Source organism: Cyprinus carpio, chromosome A5 (assembly GCF_018340385.1).
Source record: "Cyprinus carpio isolate SPL01 chromosome A5, ASM1834038v1, whole genome shotgun sequence".
NCBI classification, from domain to species: Eukaryota; Metazoa; Chordata; class Actinopteri; order Cypriniformes; family Cyprinidae; genus Cyprinus; species Cyprinus carpio.
This window is the reverse complement of record NC_056576.1, coordinates 30,197,627-30,223,157: the sequence shown is the minus strand read 5'-3', so window position 1 is coordinate 30,223,157 and position 25,531 is coordinate 30,197,627. Positions and strand designations below refer to the sequence as shown.

The 25,531-nt window shown below is 37.2% G+C and overlaps 1 protein-coding gene and 2 pseudogenes across 5 annotated transcripts; all 3 read left to right on the top strand.

The window, feature by feature from the left end:
* Nucleotides 1–1,729: 1,729 nt before the first annotated feature.
* LOC122145178 lies at nucleotides 1,730–5,800 on the top strand (annotated as a pseudogene).
* A 413-nt stretch (nucleotides 5,801–6,213) lies between these two features.
* LOC109090738 lies at nucleotides 6,214–8,411 on the top strand (annotated as a pseudogene). 4 transcript variants are annotated; one of them, XR_006160120.1, is made up of 7 exons: nucleotides 6,214–6,408; nucleotides 6,909–6,933; nucleotides 7,023–7,076; nucleotides 7,201–7,275; nucleotides 7,524–7,620; nucleotides 7,907–7,943; nucleotides 8,058–8,411. The product of XR_006160120.1 is annotated as a selenoprotein W-like, transcript variant X3 (transcript). The 4 variants fall into 4 exon arrangements; XR_002017987.2 differs by having other exon boundaries at nucleotides 8,055–8,411; XR_002017986.2 differs by lacking the exon at nucleotides 7,907–7,943 and having other exon boundaries at nucleotides 6,215–6,408.
* Nucleotides 8,412–9,128: 717 nt separating this feature from the next.
* Nucleotides 9,129–24,326, top strand: akap10 (A kinase (PRKA) anchor protein 10). The gene is made up of 15 exons (XM_042756851.1): nucleotides 9,129–9,383; nucleotides 11,054–11,101; nucleotides 12,031–12,216; nucleotides 14,969–15,532; nucleotides 17,442–17,540; nucleotides 17,864–17,948; nucleotides 19,509–19,632; nucleotides 20,003–20,139; nucleotides 20,884–21,028; nucleotides 21,144–21,314; nucleotides 21,454–21,573; nucleotides 21,973–22,051; nucleotides 22,369–22,421; nucleotides 22,548–22,643; nucleotides 23,226–24,326. Exons 1-11 carry the CDS (start codon nucleotides 9,362–9,364, stop codon nucleotides 21,571–21,573), a joined length of 1,701 nt encoding a protein of 566 aa, XP_042612785.1. The 5' UTR covers nucleotides 9,129–9,361; the 3' UTR covers nucleotides 21,973–22,051; nucleotides 22,369–22,421; nucleotides 22,548–22,643; nucleotides 23,226–24,326.
* The last annotated feature ends 1,205 nt before the right edge of the window (nucleotides 24,327–25,531 follow it).

Here is a 25,531-nt window from a genome sequence, read left to right as displayed (position 1 = left end):
ACCATTTTCATTGAAATACCTAAAATGAAATAGAACTGGCAGAAGGGAATTATGAAAGTTGTTATAAAAAATATTAGTACTTATAATAATAAGTACTTTTGATTAAAAAAAATGCATGTACAAAATTCTAACTGATTTCCAAGTTTTCTATTAATGCATCAAACCATACTGTTACAATTCAGTCCTAGAGGAAGTTATAAGAAAAGCACTCTTTGTAATTGATATTTTTTATTTATTTCTACAGTTTAAAGATAACTATAGATTGAATAATTATACATTTTACCTTAATTTGTAGCAGATCAATGTTGGGAAATTATATCAGAGTCTGTTGAACTGTTGTGAGAACAGTTTGATAATAAAGTATGTGAGAATTGACTCCCCGACATTGCTTGTGTGTAATTAGTTGCAATCAGTGATCCATTTCCCAGATAAAAAGGATGATAATAGTTGGTAATCTCAGTATAGGCCTAATAATTTAAAGGCTTACTCAGACCTCTCAGTAAATTATACACGTAATATAAGAAGACAGAACTAGGGGGACACACTGTGCTGAACAGGCGTGGAATATGGTTGATGATGCTGACAACTTTACAGTTTCTGACTGGGGAGGTGGAGATTTGTCTTTATCCAGCATCGGATCTCTGCACACAATAGACCTCTACACACCACCACCTTCTAAAACCTACAAATACTCAAAATGAATGCCTCAACTTTTAAAACGTGCAATTTGACCAAGATGGAAGAAGAGATGTGATGAAGTAATCTACAACTGCTGTTGCATCCATGAATAAAATCTCAACTGGTTGTAAACAGGTAAGAGCTCCAGATGTGGCTTTAGCAGTCAGTTTAGGATTTGTTTAGGCATTTTTTAATATGACTAATTTAAGTGTGATCACCTTTGTTGAGCAGCAACCATTACTGCGAAACTAAATTGACTAATTGTACCTTTAAACCAATAGATTACATTCGTAATTTAAGATTTAAACAAGATCTGCTTCCCATTATTGTCTAAGCACTGTAATTATTTATATTTATAAAGCTTACATTACAGTGCTTTTGCAATTATTTGCATTACAAAATCTAACATAAAACAATATACATGTTCATGTCTCTGTTATGAAGTAATATGAAATAATCCCCACAGTCTGGTTTCCACCCTGTGGTTTTGTCATTTTAATATATTCATGGGCTCTGGGTCCACATCCAGCGTGTTTATGAGCTCGGTGGCTGAGCTCCAGATGCCAGATACCATGACACTATCATTCCCGAATGCTTCAATGTCTCACTCCAAACACTTGGATGTCCACTTTCTTCCCATCAGGCAAATCTGAGAGAGTCCCAAGAAAGAGTAGGTTACTCCCCTCTGTTATATAGTGTGCAACCAATAAGAACACATCTGTTAGCTCTGCAACACTGCTGAAGTGAGTCCAGCTACATTCTGATTGTTCAGTGTGATCTTTAAAAGACTGCAGTTATTCTTACACTATTATGTACTCCACGACTTTAGCTGTTTTAAATCCAGCTGTTCTCTGTGTCTTTTGTTGGTCAACCACAATGTTTATAATCTTGGGGGTTCTTCCTTCTAACATGCCAAGACACCTAAACAAACTAAATGTGAAAAGCTTACATGTCACAGTAGTGAGATAAACTGGTGTATTAAAATATGTATTATGCATCTCTATGTAGGAAGGAAAATCTTCTACTGAAGCTCTCAGAGCGCAGTAGCCCAATGGCTGGCAAAGAAATGAAGAACAGGGGTGGTAAATGTCTGAAGAAAGTTCATACAGCTACTGAAGCTCTGAAGACCCTCTACTGGCAAAAATGGCTCCCACTGGAGAAGTATTATGGCTTCTCTGATTTCCAGTCATCAAGCCTTGAAGATGCAGACTTTGACAACAAGCCCATGATACTAGTGGTGGGTCAGTGCTCTACAGGCAAAACCACTTTTATCAGGCGAGTACTGCAATAATTGTATCTAGCTTCTGAAGCTTCTTACATACATATAAAAATAAAAGCATAATAGCATGATCAAGATTAATTTCACATCTTTATCCAGGCAATCTGATAGCTTTTGAAGAAATTACGATTCATATTGTATTATATTATAAGTGCATTATGACACCAGAGATTTTCACACATCTTGTATTTTAAGCAATTTGTGTCATATATGTGGCAGATATCTTCTTGAACAAGAGTATCCAGGAAACAGTATAGGCCCAGAACCCACAACTGACAGTTTCACTGCTATAATGCATGGAGAGATTGAGGGAATTATTTATGGGAATGTATGAATAACTGTAGATCCCAACAAGCCTTTCCGCAAACTCAGCCTGTTTGGAACAACCTTCCTCAATCGGTGAGTGAGACAGTAGCAATAACGCAATAAGAAGTTGAACTTGGACTGAAAGAGTCAAAATCACTCCACCAGCAGAAATCACTCTTGTGAAAGGGTGGACTGGACATAGCCAAGAGAGGAAAACATTAGCTAATGCATCATGATTTATCTCAGCTGACTGCATCCCTTTAAGGGAGCATCTGTGGATGGGGTTTTCCCATGTTCTGTCAATTTGAAAGATATTGAATTGACATGGTGGACTCCCGGGAGCTAATGCGAGTCTACGGCGCCCTCATGTGGTCACTCGGGAAGGTGTTCTGCACGCCAGAGGTTCTGAGGGTCTACATTGGCTCCTTCTGGTCTTCCCAAATGTGTATGACAGACAATCAGAAACTGTTAAAAAAGAATCACAAGTAATTATGACAAGGACAGCACTTTTAGAGTTCATCCCACTATTTGATGTGAGCATATATATTGGAACAGTTGAATTTAAGGCAGATGTAAAAGAGTAAAAGCTAATATTTAGTTGCAGATCCCTTGCATGCAATCAGAGCAGTTAGTCTGCAACCCATAGACATCACCAGACTCTTAGTCTTATCCTTTGAAATGCTTTTCCCCAGCCTTTAATGCAGCCAATTCCAACTGTTGCTTGTTTTGGGGAGTTTCTGTCTTTAGTCTCCTCTTCAGCTGGTGAAATTAATGTTCAGTGGGATTTAAATCTGGAGATTGATTTGGGCAATCTAAGACTTTACATTTCTTTGCCCTGATAAAGTCCTTGACTGAACTGGCAGGGTGTTTTGGGTCATTGTCCTGATCCAATATGTGCTTTCTAATTTGTTTGGTGGCATTTTCTTGAATATTGGTAGCCAAGATGATTTTATACCCTGCCAAATTCATTCTGCTACTGCCATCATACATTATGTCATCATTAAGATGAAGAGGTGCCTGTTCATGACACCACATGCATGCCCATGCCATGACACCACCTCCACCATAAAGTTGTATGCTTAGGGTCATTTGCAGTTCCCTTTTTTCTCCGCACTTTTGCTTTCCAATCACTTAGATAAAGGTTAATCTTTATCTCATCAGTCCATCAACTCAGTTCCAAAACTCTACTCACTCACATTTGTGAAGAATCTTGCCTTTCTATTTTTGGTGCTGATCAGAGGTTTGCATCTTGCTGTATAGCTTCTATAATTCTGTGTCAAATTCTCCTGCAAACTGTAGATTGACAGAGCATCACCCCATTTTTCTGGAGGTTGTTGGTGATTTTACAGACATGTATTTTAGGGTTCATTTTCACAGCTTTTTTGATTTGTCTGTCATCAGCTACTGTTGTTTTTCTCAGCCAATCAGGTAGTCGTTGGTTGCTGATGTCGCCGGTAGTTTCCAAACTCTTGATTTCTCCATGCCCTTTGTTTTTCCTATAGTTCTAAATAACTTCCTCTTTTCTTTTAGCATCCAAAGTGCTTGCTTTTCTTTCAGAGTCGGCTTCCTCGTCTTCATCCTGGTTGATCATCAAATGCAAGACTTAGAATGCAGAAGCAATGGATATAACTGATAAGACACAATTCCTGCTTATAATATCTGAAGAATTAATGCAACAGGACACAGCTGGACACTTAGAAAGAACTGTGAGGCAACTGTTCCAATACTTATGCTCACATCAGATAGGGAGATGAAACTCTAAAAGTGCTGATCTTCTTAGCTGGTAAAACATCTTTGTGTTGAAACACCCAATGATAAAATGTGACATTCTGTAGTTTTGTCTAATATTCATCTTTTAATCATATTTACAGTTTTCTTGACTCCACAGCAAACAGAACAATTTTGTCTTTACTGTTCCAATACTTATGGAGGGCACTGTATGTGAAAAAAGACTAAATTAAATCTATTTATCATATACAAAAATGTATGTCTTTACATAACTTACATGTCTTTAAATATCTTCATTTGTTGTTTTGAAGATAAACCAAAGTCTTGTGTTTTGAATGACATGAGGGTGAGTAAATGGCAGAATTTCATAATTCTTCTCCATCTCTGTAATTATTTATTATGCCAAATCCCTTCTACACAATCTGGGATGGGACATACACAGATGGTTTTACTTGAGAATGCAAATGTGCTTCTTTTGAAGGTCAGAACATATGAAATGTGTGACATACTTTGTGATTAATGTAGTTGCTATGATTGAAACTGATCTGCATCTTCCTGCTCCTTCTGTTTAGGTCAGTTGATATAGTCCTGCTAAAACATTAATCTGACTTCTCTTATTTATTTTTCACCCACAGGCCCATGCTTATATCATTAGCTCTCTAAAAGAAGAAATGCCTTTAGTTTTCTGCAGAGAAAAAGAAGAGGGATCTAATCTATGACCTTTCCATCATCTATTCAAGAATCCAGCAGAGATATCAGATTTCACCTGGAGATTTTCCAGATTGCACCAAGATGCAGGTGTTCAAATACTTTACAATCAAGCAGGTCCATTATGAAATTTTCTGCCACTACTATAAGCATAAGAGTTAAAATTAAGTAAACGTATATGATATCTGTCTGATAAGTATTTTAGTTCTCACATCACACACAGGAGCGACTCACGAGTCATGACTTCAAGTTTAAAGGCCTCAAACCTAAGCTCTAAGCTGGGTTGCATGAGCTCCTAAACATGGACATAGCCATGCTTTTGTTCAAGGAGGACCTTTTCTGGGGTCACACAGCGGACTTTTTACTGAGGGGCATCTATTTAATCACTATGGATCCAATGGAGAACGTGATCATGTCTCAGATAAAGAATGGGTGGTATCAAAAGATAAACCAAAGTATGATGAGATCTTTTACAACCTCTCGCCTCATGAGGAAAAGCTGAGTGGGACTAAAGTGAAGGGCTGGGTGATGAGCACTCATCTACCCGGCTCAGTTCTGGGACGAATCTGGACGCTTGCAGATGTGGACCGTGATGGCATGTTAAATGATGAAGAGTTTGCTTTGGCCGGCCATCTCATTGAGGTAAAGTTGGAGGGCTTCGGGCTCCCTCATGAGCTACCTGCACAACTGGTGCCACCATCCAAAAGACAGCGCAAGAACTCTGGCACAGAGAAGAGAGACAATGATTAGTCTGCAGGTCCTAATGTTAATGATGACAGTGATTATTAAACATTTAAGTCGTGAATAATATTAAACTTATGCATTCATTTGTATAATACCTAAAATCACTAACAGCTTGCAAAGGTTGGATGTATAAATCCTCCATTAATCAGAAACAATCTCAAAACACAAGTTGTTTTCATGGTTCAGATTGCCCAAGGGTTGAGAAACAGCGTATCCTCTAAAACATCCTTGGCTAATTGCAGAAACGCCCTCGAGACGGTTTCTATGAGGCACACGAATGTCAACACATCAAAGTGCCTTGTTGCATTTCAAATACTATTTGTCAAGTGAAATTGTTTCTTTAAAAAAACAAAAAAACTGTTGGTCAATAAGTAATTGTTCATGAGCTTTAGCAAAATATTTTCTTTATGGTTTTGGGCATATTGTGAGATGTTACTTTGTAGATATGACGACTCAGGCTGTATATTATTATATGTAATAATGACTGACCACTATCACATACAACAGACCTATTCAGGAAACCTATGAACTAGTGAATATCAACATATCAACATTTCAAGTCAAGTCCATTTCCTGCAGAATAAAATGTCAAGTCCTAAACTGCTTGTTTATTTTGAGAAAATGTCCGGCTGACTGCAAATGTTTTGTGAAGTGATAAAATTGTGTAACTAACGTTATATTGAAAATTCCCTTGTTTGGTAAACACCCTTAGCTAAAGGGTAGTGCACCGGAAGTAGATAAGGTCACGCGAGGGGTGTGTGTTTTTTGGCTGTGCAGAATGCTCCAATGATGCGCCACTTGCTCCGCCTCAGAGCTTTCATAACAATCCAGGAAACAGCATTAAAATATTTACCAGAACCGAAAGCATTTCGTTCAGTAAGCGTCTAACGTTACACACGCCGCTGGATCCAGTCAAGACCCACAGCAGCTGTCAGGATGACCGTCAAAGTTCACATCACTTACTGGTATTTCACTGTTTATTTCACTACGTTACACTGAAGAGGCTCAATCCGCCTTTGATTTTTTTTTAAAGAATCCAAATTACTTACTTAAACTACACAAAACAAAAGCAAATGTATTTAACCGCTTGAAACGTATTTTTTTGTTATGTTATGTCACGTGAATATCGTTAACCACTACAAGAACAGGCAGCATTGCAGTTGTTGCTTCGCTCGTTTTGTTTTGCTTGCTCAGGAACACCTGTGCGTTTCTCTGTTCAGCTGAATACCAGCATAGATTAAATCGTTTTTCTTTATATGCTCGTGAGACATGTCTTGTTGCTCACAAAACTCAGGAAGGTTACTGTAAATAAATGTATTCGCTCAATCACTGCATCTCAGTTTTCACGAAACACACCCTAGAATAAAAAAAACCTAGTTACCATGCAAATTACTGTTTGACCAATGAGGTGAATGTCACTTAAATGATTCCGTGTGTGTGTGTGTGTGTGTTTGTCATCTCCTAGTGGTGGATGAGGGTACAGGCCCAAGGTAAGATTTATTTCCTTAAAGTATCGATATACAATACAACACAATATAATGTGTCTATATGACGTCTGTCTCTTCTGTTTTGCAAACAGTTCACCAAACTCAAGGCGTTGCTTGAGGATGAATTCCCAGGCGAACTTGAGATCGTATGTGATTTATATGATTGTCCTTTGTTTATGATGTTGTCGTTTTGAAAATAACATGTGTTGTTAAATGTGCATGTACAAAAGCTCAGCATACTCAGATTTTACTGTCATCTCCCATACTCAGACTGGTGAGGGCACACCCTCAACCACAGGCTGGTTTGAGGTGGAGGTAGACAAGAAGTTGGTGCACTCAAAGAAGGTAAGAATTGATCTTCTTTTACCTCTTTACCCTCAGAGGTCACGGTTATATATGTTGCATTTACCATAATGTGACATAATAGCCTTCATACTTTTTCTCACTTAAATTGCACTTTAGAGTTGTAGAGTATGAGTATGTCTTAACCATTGCACAGTACAGTATTTTTGATTGACTGGTGTGCTACTAAAATCTAATATGGCAAAGTACGTGTATAGTATTTTACATTTGGCCAATATTTTCTTTGACAGAATGGCGATGGATTTGTTGACTCTGAGTCAAAATTCAAAGCAGTTGTGACTGCCATTGAGCAGGCCATAGGGAAATAAGCATGAACCGATCATAGAGGTGAGAATACTCTGACATAGAGCCTTTTTGTTCTAATACCAGCAAAATACACGTATTAAAGGGATAGTTCACCTAAAAATTTAAATTCTGCTGTTATTTACTAACTCTCATGTCATTCCAAACGTATTCATTTCTGTCTCCTATGGAACATAAAAGAAGTTATTTTGAAGAATGCACAGTAATCGGTTCCCATTGACTTCTATGTATGGACAAAATTACAACGGAAATCTCTGAGAACTGTTTGGTTACCAGCATTCTTTAAAATACCTTCTTTTGTGTTCCGAAGGAGAAATTAAGCAGTACAGGCTTGAAACAAAACACGGGTGAGTAAACGATGACAGAATTGTCAATTTTGGGTGGAGTATCCCTTTAACACCTCCTCTTCTTGTATTTCTGTCTTTCGTCTAATTTTAATTTGTCTTATATTTTCTCAGCAGTTTTTCTTCTCTGTATGTTGGACTCCTGGGCAGTGCAACAATGATGGTGACGTCTAAAGTGTTTTCAGCACGGATGTTGCTTGATGCTCTCCGCTCTTCCCGGGAGAAGACACTCGGAGCGGGAAACTCCCTATGTATACTGCTTCAGATAAACGCTTTAACGGTTTAAAATAATAAAGGAAAATAAAAGGGAAATTGTAAAATTAGACAGAATTTGGACAGAAAATGTCAAGTCGAAGTACTTTTGACATGTCTTTTCTTGTTTTTCTCTGTTTGCTTCTGTACAACGCACAATTTGACGAACTATTTTGGCATTGTTTTAAGATTTTTATGCAATAAAAGCTTCATGGTGAAGTGTTTAGTCTTTTATTCATTGGTGATTTATAAGTGCTATATCTAAAAGGTAGCAGCACAGACTTTGTCCCTGTACATTTAGAAATGCCACAAGATGTTTTATAGCAATAAATAAATCTAAATGACCCAGAACATAGGGATATGATTTGATAAGTTTACCAATTAAAATTTTTATTCCATTTATGTGTTTCGGTTTTGTGTAATTTTCTATTATATAGCCTTGATGACAAATATTCCACTCAGTGTTAATAAGGTCATGAAAATCAGCAGCTAAATCAGTTTATTTAAATACACCATACATACATGCACACCATCACCACACATACTGCTTTAAAGCAAGAAAAAGATGAATACTGCAAGGACACCAGATGATTATGTAAAAAATCCTTGAGACAAACCAGACTCATCTGTCAGAGCACACACAAGGCAATATAAAAGTACAAATTCCAAACATTTAATTAAAGAATAAATTATTTGACAATGCTTTTACGCAATTATTACGTTGTAAAAGGCTGATTCATTTGTGATATCCATCCTACAGTGACTGGAATGATGCAGGTACAGATGTCCCCCCACAGGACCCCACTGCCACTGCTTGAGATGTCATGTAATTTAACTACACGGTATATTCTTCAAGAGATATTATAAGTGAGACATCTTATGTGGCATGTATAGGAATGAAGTCTTTTCATTTGTCAGGCCTTTTCCCATAATTCCAGCAGAAGCGCTGTAACGTTACCACACACACTCCGGAAGTGAGTCGTTTATTGACAACATGGCGACCGGGCCATCTGAGAGGGGACTGGACATTTTTCCGTTTTGTCCGTGACCGCAGATGTGGATGATCCAAACGAAAGCTGTGCGCGACAGAGTGTTATGAATGAAGGGACTCGGGAGCTGTCGGGATGTTGTCTGTGAGCTGAGCGAGCCTTCACAGCTTCAGATTCATCATGTCGTTCTTCAGGCGGAAAGGTAAGGAAGTGCTCCGCTCGAGGATGATCGGGTGCTCGCCGGGTACTGTGGGCTTCTCTGGACCGATGCTGAGCTCATGTTCACCATATGAACGTGACATTAGAACTCTTTTATTCTTTGTAATGGCCGTGAAATTCATTTTATGCATTGCTATCTTTTGCACACCGTATATTGTACATCAACTCTAGATAGATGGGATGTTCTCGTTTCAAGTGCACGTTTTTGTTATTTTAGGTTACCAAATGTGTCAACTTTGAGATTTTTTTTCTTAATTATAGTTACATGTTATCGTTAAAATTCATGTTGCTAACTGAAAAAGTAAAAAACCCCGTTGTGTCTTCGATGTTCGCTTAAACTGTCAAGTAACGTGCATGATGTAGTGTCTGACAGAAAGGGTTAGGTGACAAAAAATGCTCATGTTGGAATTCCATAATGGAATGAAACAAAAATGATTTTGAGAATCAAAGAATTCTACTGAATGAACGCAAGGTTTATTCTGGTTTGAACAATTAGAATTGCTTTTATTAGAATTTTATCTGTTGTGGTTGTTGTTTTTTTGGAAATACTGTATCTGTTAAATTGCAATGAATTTTGACCCCAAGTGCCCTTTTCTCCAAGACAATATTTAAATGCAACCCTATTTTAAGCTTGAATGTACGTCTGGTACTTCTGTTGCAATGCAAAAAGTAAAAAAAAAAAATTAAGTTAAGATTAAGTTAATATAATTGAATTTAATGATTATAAGACTGCCATTGGAAGTTTGCTGAGGCCCCCCAAGTTGGAAACCACTAATTTAAGCTAAATCTATCCAGCCGTCCATCCCTTTTTAACCTCCCTTCTACAGAATTCCCATAATCATAGAAAACCTGAAAATGTCAGGGAATTTTAAGATAGCTAGACAAATAATGAGAATTCATTAGTCAAAATGGTTAGGAACACTGCTTTCATTAGTTGTTCATACTTAATAAACCATAATAAGTAATCCGTAGTTTTGTATCTTTACTAAATAAAGAGACTGATCATTCCCAAATTCCCAGAATCCCAGCCCACATGACAGAGACCATACAGATGTATCCTGTGACTTCAGCCAGTGTGCATTAATCAATGTGGCTGCCCTGAGGGAAGTAAGGATGCTCTCTTAGCCCGTGTCCTATTTAACAGGAGCATCACTTCTCTTTGTTGTAGTCTTTTTAATATACTCCCTGTTTTCTTCATCCATCAGAGATATGTGGGTTAATGTATCTTATGAGCACAGCAGAGGATTATGAAATATTTGAAATGTAATACATTCTGCTCATTGTATAAACAAATATCATCCCCAATTTTTGTTTTGCACTCCTCCCAGTAATGATTGGGATTATGGAAAATCTTGTCATTTTGTGCTCCATGATGTGAGTCTGTCTGTTTGCCAGTGGTGTTTTCTTTCTTTTTTTTTTTTTTTGTACAGACTCATGCACGGCCTCACCCCATGCAAATAAACCAGAAAACGTAATGTGGAAAGAGTCGGGAATGTAGTGTATATTGGCTTGACCCTTAAGTTGCCTTTTTGTTTTATTGTTGGGTGTCAAAGGAGACGGTGACTGTTCTTAAGCAACATTTGTGCTGAATAGTCAGGTGCATTAGGACAAGAGATGCTCTAAATTATAAATTATATTTCCTTTATCTCGTAGCTAAAGGAAAGGAACCTGAGAGACCAGCAGATGCCAAAGCCAGTAAAGGTGAGAGCATTGTGCCACTTTACTCTGCTTATGTTGCATTGTTTATATACTGTATCATGTACTCCGTATACTGAATATTGAATGCACAACATTTATCAGTGTGTTTTGCATTTCCAGCCTCAATCATTTTCATCTTAGTCACTTTTTGAGACGTCGTAGTGAGCTGTCATATAACATGCTTGAGTGTAGAACAATAGAGCATGTTAATGTGTATCAAGATATAATTTTAGTTCCTTGTGACCCTACATGGGAAAATGTTATCTCTCTAAAGGTGTGAGACTAATAGGCCATTATTTTTCCATGTCAACATGTGCTAGACGTTTGTGTTTGATCAGTGCACTCTTTTACAGCATCTCCCACATGACACAGTAAAAATGAGTTCAGCCTTTAAAAAATGTATCTAGATGGATGGCCATTAAGACTAGCATGTTTTTTTTATCCTTTGCCTTTTTGATTTGAGATTCTTTGAAGTCTCTGCCTGCAAATGAATGATTTTGAATTCTATTGTCCAAACTCATAAGACTTTGATTGATCTTCAAAACCCAAATGAAGATTTTTTTTAATGAAACCTGAGCAGTTTCTGTCCCTCCTTTGAAGCAGAAGATACAAAAAGGTCATAAAGGTGGATTACATGGATTTTCAATAGAGGGACAGAAACCTCAGTTTTCATTAAAAGTACCTTGTTTAGAAGATTAATCAAGTCTAATGGGTTTGGGACGACTTGTGATGATGGCAAAATTAAAATTTTTCAGTGAACTGAACTACATTTTCAAATGAATAACTAGCGAGCTGAGGACATGCTTAGGTTTATCAGCATATGGTGAGCATTTCTTACCAAGTTTAGCAGTACAGGTTTATAGATTGGAACCGGAGGAAAATGTAGAATTCTGTTGTGTGTTAATTGTTCTGCTCTGTGTGCTCCTCTCCAGCCCCAGTGTCGCCTCACTCCCCCTCTCTTAGCGGCCGTAATCATCATGCTATCCTGGATGCAGCAGGACCCAGCCATGTGGCCATCAATGCTATCTCAGCCAACATGGACTCCTTTGCCCGCGGCCGCACTGCTATTCTCAAAAAACAGCCTAGCCACATGGAGGCAGCACACTTTGGAGACTTAGGTACACCAGCTATGAATTCTACACACTGATACACACTGATGCAGCGTTAACATGTCCAAAAGCTCTTATGACTTATGGCTTTTTCCCCATCAACTGTTTAAGACTTAATGAGAGACTGAGCCTGTACTTTCATTATAAACTCTTAGATCTCAGATTGCTCTACTTCTTTATTAAGGTGGGCTTGTTAGCAACATTTGATCTGTAACTTACTGTTATGTGCTGAGCATTTTAAACTAAATGTGGTGTGTGTGTCGGCGGCCGAGGGAGAAGGAATTATCACATTAGAGGAGGGATTTTGTGAAGCTGTTACTGAAATGGCTTTTGCAGCGCACTGGCCTGCTGGATTTGTGTGAGAAGTGATTGTTAGAAACCTGCACAAGCTCCTCCGCTTTAACCTGCTTTTAAATAAGACGGAATATGTCCATGCCTATTTGTCTGTTTCTTCTCCAAGTGCTTCTTTTTCACAAATAGGTCTGTCACATTACATAACCACCTGGTTGTCATTATTATTTTTGTCATCATTATTTTTGGTCTGTTATCCTGGAAAAGAAAGACTAAATATGTAAATTTTAAATGCATATATTTTCTAAAAGTTGATTTTGTAGACCTTCGTCAAGGTCAAGATTTAATTTATCATAAATTAAAGTCAGGCTGTGAAAGATGGACAAGGAAGTTTTACTTTGTTTATTATACAGCTAACAAAATGCGTCATTTCAAAAAAAAATAAATAAATCCAGAGAAATTTTGTTTCCTACAGCCTCGGTGGTCTTAAAACATGGACTAAAAACAACAACTTTGATTTCAGTGGGGCTTGAAATCTCAGTGATTACCCTCACTGTTAAAATCTGTGAAGTTTACAGTTAAAATAAATAAAAAAAATGTCAGCTGTGTTTGCCAGATTCTTGACAACCATACTGAAAACACAGATGGTAAACGGAAAGCCACATGATGAATCATAGTACATTCAAGTTGCTTTTCTACAAGATGAGGTAAATACTCATATTTAGTATTTAATAGGTAAACAGTGTCATGCACAAAAAAAACATTCATTTAATAACACAAGATGTAACAAATCCATAATGTACTTAATTCTACATAAGTAACATTAAGAAGAAAATTTGTTATTTCATTGAAAAACAGTCATATGTGAAGTCTCAGAGGTTTCTGGGAATGTCAGTTTACAGTTTTTCCACTGTAAATTATAAGATATTCTTTTTCACTTTCAAAAACTGTACATTTAACAGTATTTTACTGTAAAATTGCATGAAATGTCCCATTACATCTATTGCAGTTTTTCATTCAATCATTTTAAAAACTTTAACTATTAAAATTGTAGTGATGATGTAATGAACTTTAGTTATTTATTTTTATTAATTAATTAATTAATTAATTTTTAAACTTGGCCATGCTTAGAAGTTTTGGTTGTCAAACTTGGTGTAAAAGTCATATTCTCGTTATCATCTGCCCTAGGATAGAATGTTTTGTCTTTGTTGTAAGGTCCTAACCCTGCCTTTTCATTTAAAGATACGTAACATTGAAACGTATGTGTTGACAAACCAGTGTTACAAGGTAACTTTGAAAAAAAGATAATGCTTCTAACGTCATATCTAAACGTGTTGCCTCCTACACAAAGGAGGTTTGTATTTTTCCGTGTGAAGTATCCTCCTTTGCGTTTTATGATACTGGACTCATAATGTGTTCAGTTCACATCCCAGTAAACGTTTTAATCAGACCTTCTTCTGGTGTCCAGTGGTGTTGAAAGAGGAAGGTGTGGCCTTTCAAAGAATTCAATGGAGGTCATAGCTCTATTATAAAATTAGTTTTGTGTGTGTGTTTATATATGGAACAAAGTCTGTGCCACTGCTGTATATTAGAAATAGATGGCGGGGTGTGATCTGGAGATGGCATGGGTTTGAATTAGAGGCGTTAAAGGTGCTCTGAGTTCAGTGTTGTAATGCAGTTACTAAGAGGCATCAGTTGTTCATACTTCAGGGGATTTGAAGAAACATCTAATCTGAACTATTAAACATTGAACATGATGATTGGGAATACCAGAATATGGAGACTTGGGGTGGGCTCTTTTTAGACCAGTAAGCATCCATCTATAGCAACCATCTAGAACACCCTAGCAACCATAAAACAATGCCCTGGTATTATAGTGGTACATTTCAGACAGGCAAGCATCACTTAATTTTTTTGTTAAGTCAAGTTTTGCAATGATTGCTTTGTTTTGTTGTGTTTTGTGTTGTTTTTGGTTAATGTTTATTATGTTTTGTTTTGTGTTTTTTTTTTTTTTTTTTGGATTTTGTGTTTGTTTTGTTGCTTTTGATTGTTAGTTATTTTTATATTTATATTCATTTTGTTTTGTATTTGGTTTTATATTTTGTATTTATATTTAAGGAAGTTAGTAAGTAAGTTTATTTTAATTATTGGTTGTTATTTTTTATTGGGTTTTGTCTTTCTTGTTTTGTGTTGTTTTTGGTTATTGGTTATTTATTATGGGGTTTTTTTTTTTTTTTGTTTTGTGGTATTTTTTTGTTTTATTGCCTATTATTTTTATTGGGTTTTGTTTTGGTTTTTCCCCTTCTGTTTATATAAAAAGGGTGACATTTAATCACTGTCAAATACACAAACCAGACAACTGGTTGTTACCAGTCCAAATCTGAGATAGTTTGCTTTTAAGTATGTTGTCTCTGCATTAAGGAAATCTGGACTTTAACACTGGGGTTTAAAAAGTGTGTTTGCTTTTCAGGTCGCTCCAGTGTCAACTACCAGGCTCAAGAGACTCGCTCTCGGCTTTCTAAAACTGTAGACCAGATCTTGCGGGATAATGTGGCCTTGCCCTACTTCATACAGTTTATGGAGACCCGCTCAGCTGAGCACCTGGTCCGCTTCTGGCTTGAGGCTGAGAGCTTTCGATCCACCAGCTGGTCTAGGGTCAGAGCGCACAGCCTCAACTCAGTCAAGCACAGCACCTTGGCTGAGCCTGCGGCTGCCCTGGAATCCCCCGACTCTCCAGACTCTCCAAACGACCCCAGCAGACCCTCAACTCTCAATGCGGGTGATGAAGAGGACACTTTCTCCTCGCGGACTTCCTCCAGACCTCACACTCCCAGCCCCCAAGACACTAACTCTCATACCGGGGCTCCGATTGGCCACCGGAACTCTGTTAGCTCAGAGGGGGCGGCCCAGCCTGGGACTCCCCACCTGCAGCCCACCCTAAGGTCAGAAACGCCCACCAGACAGCCCTCCTCCAGAACAGGCACTCCAGTTAAAGGCCAGTCTACTAGTGGCCTCTCTGAGAAACTTATGAAAAGTGAGTACCAGTTATGGTAACCTCATTATTAAAAGTATTTTACTTGTTTGATTTGACTGTATTCCTGCAATCAGTCCTCCCAACCGGTATTTTTGTACAAGTGCTTGCTGAGGTCTTTTCTGTGTTGTATTCATGTATTGCCTTCCACATATATTTGGTCCACCTTGTTAAAGGAGGACTTCTCAGTTAAAGGATACTTTTGTAGCATGTTCTGTGGTGTGTTGTTGGTTACCACAGTAAACCACATTAAAAAGGAAACCAAGTTTACTGTATTGCATTTACAATGTAAAACAGTAATTTAAAGCTTGCATTTTTGTTAAGGCACTTTTAAATATTTATTACTGGATATGCAAATTTGTCTAAAAGGCCTTAAAGTGGCAAAGCTTATTAAGTTGATGAATCTCTGGTTATGTGTTAACGTCATAATTCCTTTGCTTTCCAGGTAGTTATGTCACATCCCTTCCTGGTATCCTGACATGGATGCTAAGCAAAGCTTAGAGTGAAACTAGTTAAAAGATAAAGCTTTGTCCAGGCAAGGTTAGGTGATTTTATCACACTAGTTTCCCGTTAACATGTGTGATGTTTAGCCTTGATTTGACCTTTAGAAACAGTACAGGCATGTCTGATACATCATGCCCTCTATTTTTACACTTGAACTTGAATTGTAGTGTTTTGCATCCTTGTTGGGATGTCTTGAATATTTATTTTGATGGTGCACACTTGCCTGCTAAGCTTTCTCTTCAATCGCGTAATGATAAATGTATTTATGTTGAATTGTTTATGTTTGGTGATATTTGAGTTTGGTGTTTTATTAGTAGTGGCTCTAAATGAACTTTTGGCTGAATTAAAAAAAAACAACTAATTTAATACTGCAGGGTATGCAGTATTCCTTAGTAATTTAACTAAAACTGTACCTTAAACTTGAGTTTTTAACAAGCATTCCTTAATATCCATAGGGAATATTCTGTACTTAAGTTTTTCATGGTTAGTTGCCTTTTACCATTACAACATATTCCTTTTGTATCAGACGATGACTTTTAATATGCATGCGGCATTGGTTTTATAGAGTAGGTTTGGTAAATGATCCCATTTAGCATCTTGGCAGTGGGCTTCAATGAACAGAAGTCAGGAGCTGAGTATTCATTAATGGCTAATACAAAGAAGATCCAGGCTGTAAAAGCAGTGAATAGAAAAAGTCAGTTAAGCCGAAAGACATCAAATCAGCTTAGAAGGGGAGTCAGATCCTATCAGCCCCGTGGCTTCTGCCATGACAGCCTTCAGTGTCTTAAAAGGAAACAGGTCTTTGTCCACTTCATTGCATTTTATAAGGCTGTCTCTGGATTTTCTGAACATCTCAAATGGATTTTATGGAAAGCGCTTTAACATTTAAATATGCTCTAATGAGATTCCTCATCTCACAGATACCCATTAAATGCAAACACTTTCAACATGGCCTTTAAACACAGAGGCTTACTACTCATGAATGATCGTCAACCATGATCCAAATAAATCATTGGCCTTATAATTATATATATATATATGTATAAATATACACACACACTTTTGTAAAAGATTTAGTTTTTCTGGTGTCTCAACTCTCAAGCATACTGACATGCTCTTCAGTATGAAAAATGTGTCCATCCTGTATTTGAGTTTGATATTAATGTTTAGCAAGGTATAGATGTAAGATTTGTCCCTGGGCCTGTTCTAGTCATTTGTTTGATTAATAGTGACACGTGAGGCTTTGATGAATAGCCATGGCTGAAATGTGAATTACACTTCTATAAGTCTGTGAAGTGGGATGTTGAAAATGATCAAGGTGTTTGCTGTGGATCGAGTGCGATTTGTCCTTCATCTTTATCCTCTGTATTTTCAATTTCCATGTATACTGATTTTTGTCATTTTCTAGGTATAGAGAGGGATGCCATTAACATTTTCACTAAGTACATATCTCCAGATGCTGCTAGGCCAATTCCCATCACTGAACCGATACGCAACGACATTGTGGGTAAGATAATTCCTTATCACAATGACCTCTCTGTTTAGACTGCTGTAGAAGTACTCTGATTTTTTTTTTCTCTGTGTTTGAAGAAGATGATTATATTTATAGGAGATATTGGGTGATTAGAAAATGAGGGCCTGGTTTTATGGATTTATCTTCATGGAGCTTGTTGTCATTACATACCTTATTTTCCTTTACTAAATACATTTTTATGTTGAATATCCTCAAAATAACTCTTTTTGATTGGATGGATTAGCTTCGGTCTTTAGGATGTGAGAGCATTTTTTGTTTGGATAGAGTAAACAAAACAGTTTTTTTTCATTTGGCAGCGAAAATCTGTGGTGAAGACGGACAGGTGGACCCAAACTGCTTTGTCATTGCACAATCTGTTGTGTTCTCCATCACTGAACAACAGTAAGTAGTTTCACTTTCAGTGTTTGTCCTTCACAGTTCACACATATTGCTCTCATATCTATAAAAGTGTACAATTATCAGATTTTATTCTTTACATCCAGTGCACTCAAGAAACAGACTGCATAAACATGAAGACAGACGTCTTTGACTGTTCATGAGCATTAAGTATTTTTAAAACATTGTGTGTACAAGTGTTATTTTAGATTAAAAAAAAATCCTCATATACAAGTATAATTCATTTATGAAACTCTAGATGGCACAAGCTGACAGGTCCTTTATATGCAGTATTCTGGCATTCATATCATTTGAGTAAAATGAGTCACAAAGAGCAATTTTTCTTATATTTTCAATTTCACATTCTCCCTTAAAATCCTTCAAAATGATGTATTATTTGTTGGAATCGGACGAAAAATTACTGAGCTACAATGTTGAGAAAAATCAAGTTAAAGTTTCCTGAAGGTTCCGAAGCAAAATCACTTGCAACGTTGCATCTTTTCCTCCACTTCTTTCCAAATATTAATTTCTATATTAATAGCTATTTTTTTATTTTATCTTTGTTATTATAAATAAGAACAGATGCAAAAAAAAAAAGAAACAGTATAACAAATATAAGAAGGAAAAACAACAGTGCATTACCTTTCTCATTTTGCATCTAAACATCTACATCTAAAGTCAGAAGCGCCTTTATGCGCACGCTTCAGATGACAGTGTGAGAAATGAACGGAGAAAAGGTACTCCTTTCTGAAAACGTACAAATAAAGGTAATTAAACATCTAAAATTATTATTTGGAGCATTGGGATCACAAGACGAGGACTTTATGAACTCATTTTTGCGAATACCTCAAAATCAACTAAAATCTACATTTTTCACTTTTTTTTTTGCCTGTAGCTCAAAATTAGCCTGTGTGCATTCAGACTCATTTTACCAGCACGGGTCACATTTACTACATGGTGCAAGCTGATTGGCCTCTGCTGATTCTGCAGGCAGTTAGATTGCTTGTTTAAAGTTGAAATAATCTGGTTCATTGTTCACTGTAAACTGGTCCTGCAGGGTGAGTTCCTCCACCTGTCTAGATCTGTTACAGGATTTATATATACGCCTATTCAGGCAGCAGCAGTGTATCTTACATGCTTACAGCAGCGTGGCTGTGCATACATTCAAATCAAAGATCAAATACATTAACAGTCATATACAATAACATGCTATTCAGAGAGTTGCCATGATTGAAATATATTTTGTTCCATTTTATTTGTTCTCCTAGTTGTTTTTGAACACAGAAATTGAATTTCTCATAGCAGAGCGATGAGGCTTTAAAAGCTTTAATTGCTTCTTGTGTAATCTATTTACAGGTCAGGGACATGCATTGTTATTTTGCATAATTTTTATGTTTCTTATCCGGTTTCTTATCTTGGTGTTGTGTTGTTTTTTTTATTAGTCATACAAAATTGAAATAAATTGACTGGTCTAATCTTTGCTCTCTATTTATTCAAAATATATTTGTTTATATAGCCTATTTTCTTCCTGGAATTACATGGAAATGTCCGGCATCTGTTTTACAGGCACTTTAGTGAGTTCTTGCGCAGCCATTATTTTTGTAAGTACCAGATCGAGGTGCTGACCAGTGGTTCTGTGTTCCTAGCGGACATTCTGTTTTGCGAGTCGGCCCTCTTCTACTTCTCTGAGGTGAGGATACTCTATGATGGACTTAGCTGTTGAATTATATATAATGTTATTTACTTAATAAATGTGCTTTAAAATTGGATTTAAGTGTTTTATGAGTCCAGATATTATGTATCCCGTTAGAACACACTTTTAAGTTGAATTTATGTTGAATTTATGCATAGAGCTGTATAAGCCTATGAAATATGCTGAGCTCAACAGTCTCCCCAAAACCTGTTTCTAAATGGCAGAATGCACCAAAAGTGCAAGTGTGCATATAAATTGATGGATTTCTGATCCAAGTACATTTGAAGTGCCAAGGGATTATAAAGTAGGATTGAAACCTAATTCAAAGTGTGTGTTTGTGTGTGTGTGTGTGTGTGTGTCAATATAGTACATGGAGAAGGAGGATGCAATGAATGTACTGCAATTCTGGCTGGCTGCAGAAAACTTTCAAGATCAGTTGGCTGCCAAGAAAGGCCAGTACGATGGACAGGAAGCCCAGAATGATGCCATGATTCTCTATGACAAGTATGTCCTATTTGAAGTTCAGTTTAAAATCTGTTTTGGCACATTATTTTAGTCTACTATTAGGGATGGATCAGGATGGGCAACTAAATGACCAGTCATCCTGTTATACCCCCCCCCCCCCCCCCGATTAAGTTATTTTTTAATTCAACAAAATGAAGTACACTACCATTCATATGGGGTTGGTCTCTTATGCTCCCTAAGGATGCATTTATGTGATCAAAAACAGTAATATTGTGAAAAATTATTATGATATGAAACAACTGTTTTCTATATTTCTATAGTTTGATATATGTTTAATATATTTTAAAATGTAATTTACTCCTGTTATGGCAAAGCTGAGTTTTCAGCAGCCATTACTGTTTTAATATAGAGAAAGTTTAAAAGGACAGCATTTATTTAAAATAGAAATATTTTGTACCATTTATAAATCATTTTTTTTGTTTTTGTTTTATAAATTTAATGCATCTTTGTTGAAAATCTTACAGACCCCAGACTTGTGAATGGTAGTGTATGTTGGCACCCTTTAGTAAACATGTCTGATTGGTTTATGGTGGACATGACCCTAAATCAGCATTTTTATACAGAGCTTTCATATGACTGACTAGTCACTCAGACAACTCACAGGCTTGTCGATTTTGACACTATGCCATTATGCACATGCCTCTTTAGTGTTTAAGATGTGGCAACAGCATAACCATTACTTTTGGCAGACAGAAGACGTGACAGTTCATGTGATCTGCTTAGGTATTTTTCACTCCAAGCCACAAATCCGTTGGGTTTTGGTGACTCTGTACGGATGGAGATTGAATCCAATATCTGTAGAGAAGGCGGACCTCTCCCAGACTGCTTCAACACTCCCCTAAGACAGGCCTGGACCACCATGGAGAAGGTGGGTTATGTCGCTGCAACACTTTTATATAAAAATGTGCAAAAAATTAAGAAGGTGGAAGCTTGGTATTAGGAAGGAAAATCGTGTTGACGTTTACTTGTTTTCTCAACCTCAGGTATACATGCCAGGCTTTCTGTCAAGCAACCTTTACTATAAGTATTTGAGTGACCTTATCAACTCCGTACGGGTGGACGAGTTTACTGGAGGAAATGCCAACACTCCGAGCCAGGGCTGGACCCCAGAAGGCGACCGCAACTCTAGCGTCATGGAAGGGTCACAAGCCCAGGTGACCGATCATTGGTTTGATGGTCTCCCAAAAAGCCACATTGCTCTTGTTTTTCATAATAGTTCAAGGATTCTTCAAGAATTTGGTTGAAAGTATGGGTAACTTTGTCCTGATGTTCTCAAAATGTTTTCACTTTCAGTTGCAGCAAGGAACTAAAAAAGCGGCAGTCAGGATCCTGAAGAACTTTGATGAGGCGATAACGGTGGACATCGCCAGTCTGGACCCTGAGTCTCTCTATCAGAGACCATATGCTGGGTGAGTCAGGGTTTGAACCATTCATACTACACTTCCTTCCCATCATGGGAGCTCAGATTGATATGATATAAACATCTTTAAGGTTAGACAAAAGGGATGGTCCAAGCCCATCATTACATCAAACATTCGTTGATCATGGATGTTTTTATGCCTTGCGATGTTCAAGATTTTATACATCAAGGTAATATTTTCTCACTGGCTGACAGAGTTGAAAAAGCACTTATTAAAAAAGACCAACTTTTTTTTTCTTGCACATAAAAAGGCAGCTAGATGTATAATGTACCATTTTTTTGTGGTCTGCCTGGGCCAGCAGAAAAAGATTCTCGTTGTTTAAAACCTGCTACTATGCACAAAACACTGGATTCAGATCCAAATTCAGCTTTTCTTGCTTTCATCTCAGAAGATGACCTTTGGGAAGGTGAATGAGCTGGGCCAGTTCATCAGAGAAGCAGAGCCAGAACCAGATGTGAAGAAATCCAAGGGTAAGACACACACACACACACACACACACACACACACACACACACACACACACACACACACACACATTTGCTTTGAAGACTTTTTTCTCCTCTCTCTCCCACTGACACGCACTTGCACATGTTTTGTATTGTGTGAGTTGGCTCTTAGTTATGACTTCTGCTGAAGTGCTCTTGATTCTTCAGTTTGAGAGCAGAGAGTGTTGCCATGGCGATACGTAGCCGGTGATGTGGGGTGATTGTGGTGAAGAGTATTGAAAAGCAGGATTCACTGCTCTGTCCAGCTCACTCACTGTCTTTCTTTATTTCCTTTCTATCAGGTTCCATGTTTTCTCAAGCAATGAAGAAATGGGTGCAAGGAAACTCAGATGAGGTGTGCACCTGCTTATTTCATTCAAATTACGTGTGCCATCTTCTCTAATGTCTTTTTATTGAAAGGAAATGGATTGAAGCTTGTTATAGTCCGTGATATGTACTATCTTTGTTTTTGGTGTGTTAGGCACAAGAAGAGATGGCATGGAAGATCGCAAAGATGATCGTCAATGATGTCATGCAGCAGGGACACTAGGGAAGCCCTGAAGTGAAGTCAACAAAAGTACATATTATTTAATTATATTAATAAGTACAAACTTCAAGTTTAAAAATTAAAATTCTGTAATTTATTCAAGTCGTTCCAAACCCAGACTTACATTCTTCTATGGAAATCAAAGGCAATTCCTCAGAATTCATATGCTTCTATTTTTTTTTTTTATAGTGATGCACCAAAATTAAAGTTTCAATTTGGCCAAAAAACAAAATACATGTTCAGTTATTAATTTTTTTTGAGTGCATAATTCATCTTGGTGTGCTGTTCAGTTTAAATATGCCGAAATGGACATTTTCCTTGTATGAAGAAGTGCAGCCTGTTCATTCTGCTGAACATCTCCATTTAGGTTCCTTAGAAGAAAGTTATGCAGGTTTGGAACAAGATGGAGTGAGACAATTTCAGCAGAATTTTCATAACTGGGTGAACTAACCCTGTGGTTATTGTCTAGCTGTACTGGGATTAGTAGCCAATTTAAGCTTATTTTAGAATGACAGGTCTGCTTCTGTAAGTGCAGTGGCTGGTTTATTAAATATTTTATTTTTTTTAGTTATAGATTTCTGTATGAAAGGTAACTTGGTCTGTTTTCATCAGCTATGACCCTCTCGTCCCTCCTGTCGCCCCTCTGCATAATGTCTGGAGAAGCAAACGACCAGAAGACGAACACAGAGCTGAACTGCATTAACATATCAGTGAGGACCTGAAAGAGGCATTCCATGACTTCCTGCATGTGTTTGTGTGTGAGAGCGTGAGTGTTAAGATATGCACACTAATAGCCAAAAGTTTTCTGTATGATCCACCCCATCATCTCTAGCACTCAAAAGGGAATGGTTTATTATTTGAAGAGGAGTGTAATGAGTTTAACTACAGACATAAACCTGTAAACAAACAAGCGGGAGCTGTCGCACAGCAGACGAACAGAACAAAATCTCAGAACGAGACCTGTCGCTGTTGCGTTGAGCTGTTACCGTGTCGTCCAACAGGAAGTGCACAAGAATCTGAACAGGAACTACAATGTGGCTATGACTTAAATATGTCCTTCCTTATCTTAGTTCTTATCTCACACTTCTCTTTTATCTTTCTTTTTTTGTTCAGTTTTTAAAAGAACGGCTATGAAGTGCTTAGGGATTTTTTAGTAAAAATAAACAGAAAAACAAAAATGCACAAATATCCAAGGTGGCTACGTACAGATTTACGGTATGCCATAGTGGACATAAGTCAGTCAGTGTCTGAGACCGTTCAGTCCCTCTCTCATGGACCTGAAGTGACTGATTAGACAGTTGAAACTGGAATGGGATCTAAATAATTTGGGCCTGGAAAATGTTCCCTGACTGCAGAACTCCTTCTAGAACCCTGTCCAGATCTGATTCTAGACTTAGAGACATACAAACTGAACTGCTAGGGCAATGTTTATCCCCGTTCTGTGTTAATGTGGATTCCTGGTTTACCGCCATATATTAATGTTAGTTCTTTTTATGGTGATTGTCTTTTTTTTCTTTTCTTTTTTGTATGATATGTCAAACTCTGTCTAAGGAAATCTCAATGATGACTGTTCCCTTTGAAACGTGTACTTGGACATGAAGTTATTGCTTTGGACCTCATTGAGATGTGGACCCTGCTGAAAAAAACAGCATATGCTGGTTAGGTATGTTTTGATGCTGGGATGCTGGTCCTTTGCTGGTCCTTTGCTGGTCCTTTGCTGGTCCTTTGCTGGTCCTTTGCTGGTTTATGCTGGGCATGTGCTGGTCCTTTTGCTGGTATATGCTGGTCCTTTGCTGGTCATGTGCTGGTCCTTTGCTGGTATATGCTGGTCCTTTGCTGGTCATGTGCTGGTCCTTTGCTGGTTTATGCAGGTCATGTGCTGGTTTATGCTGGTCCTTTGCCAGCAAATGACCAGCATAAACCAGCAAAGGACCAGCATAAACCAGCATACCAGCGTCAAAACATACCTAACCAGCATATGCTGTTTTTTTCAGCAGGGGACGAGAAACAGGAAAAAGACTTTTGGTACTATGTACCATTAATATGTTTTCTGACATATGTGTGCTTAATCTATAATATATTTAAATGTGTTTGATTTAAATACATATATTGTTGAAACGCCTCTTGATGCAGTGTTTGTCTTTTGTTTTTGTTTATGGGTTCGATTGAACAATAAGGGTTTTACAGATACCTGTGTAGGCAGGACATATCGTTTTGCATTTTGAAATCGGATTTGTGCTAACCTATAAATATGAAGACAAAAAATGTGCACATCAACCTCAAATGGGTGCTCGACTAAAAAACAAGTTTAAAAAAAAATAAATATAAAGTCGGCAACACCAAAGCTCTAAAAGGATCAAACATTTATTTAAAAAAAATTATTTAAAAATACTTTCGCATAGCAAAACAAGCTATGTGAATGTTTTTTAAGTGAATTTTTGATACTTGATACTACTAGTTATGATTTCCCATTAAGTCTCAGTCAGATTCTTTTCAGTAGTTCACTTTTAAGCATTTTAAAAGCATTTCTCAGGATTTTAAAGCATTTTAAAGGAATTACATTCTTGCAAAAGTATTGCGTTCCCCCGCAAAAGCATAATATTACTTTGCTATACAAGTAAAACATCACGACCATAACTATGTCCCTTTAGGGGCTCCATACGACATGTAGTTTCTAACCAGTGAAATAAGTTGAGCTGAGCATGATAGAAAGAAAAAAAAAAAATATATATATATATATCTATATATATATATATATATTATATATATATATATATATATATATAGTACAGGTCAAAAGTTTGGAAACATTACTATTTTTTATATTTTTGAAAGAAGTCTCTTCTGCTCATCAAGCCTGCATTTATTTGATCAACAATACAGAAAAAACAGTAATATTGTGAAATATTATTACAACT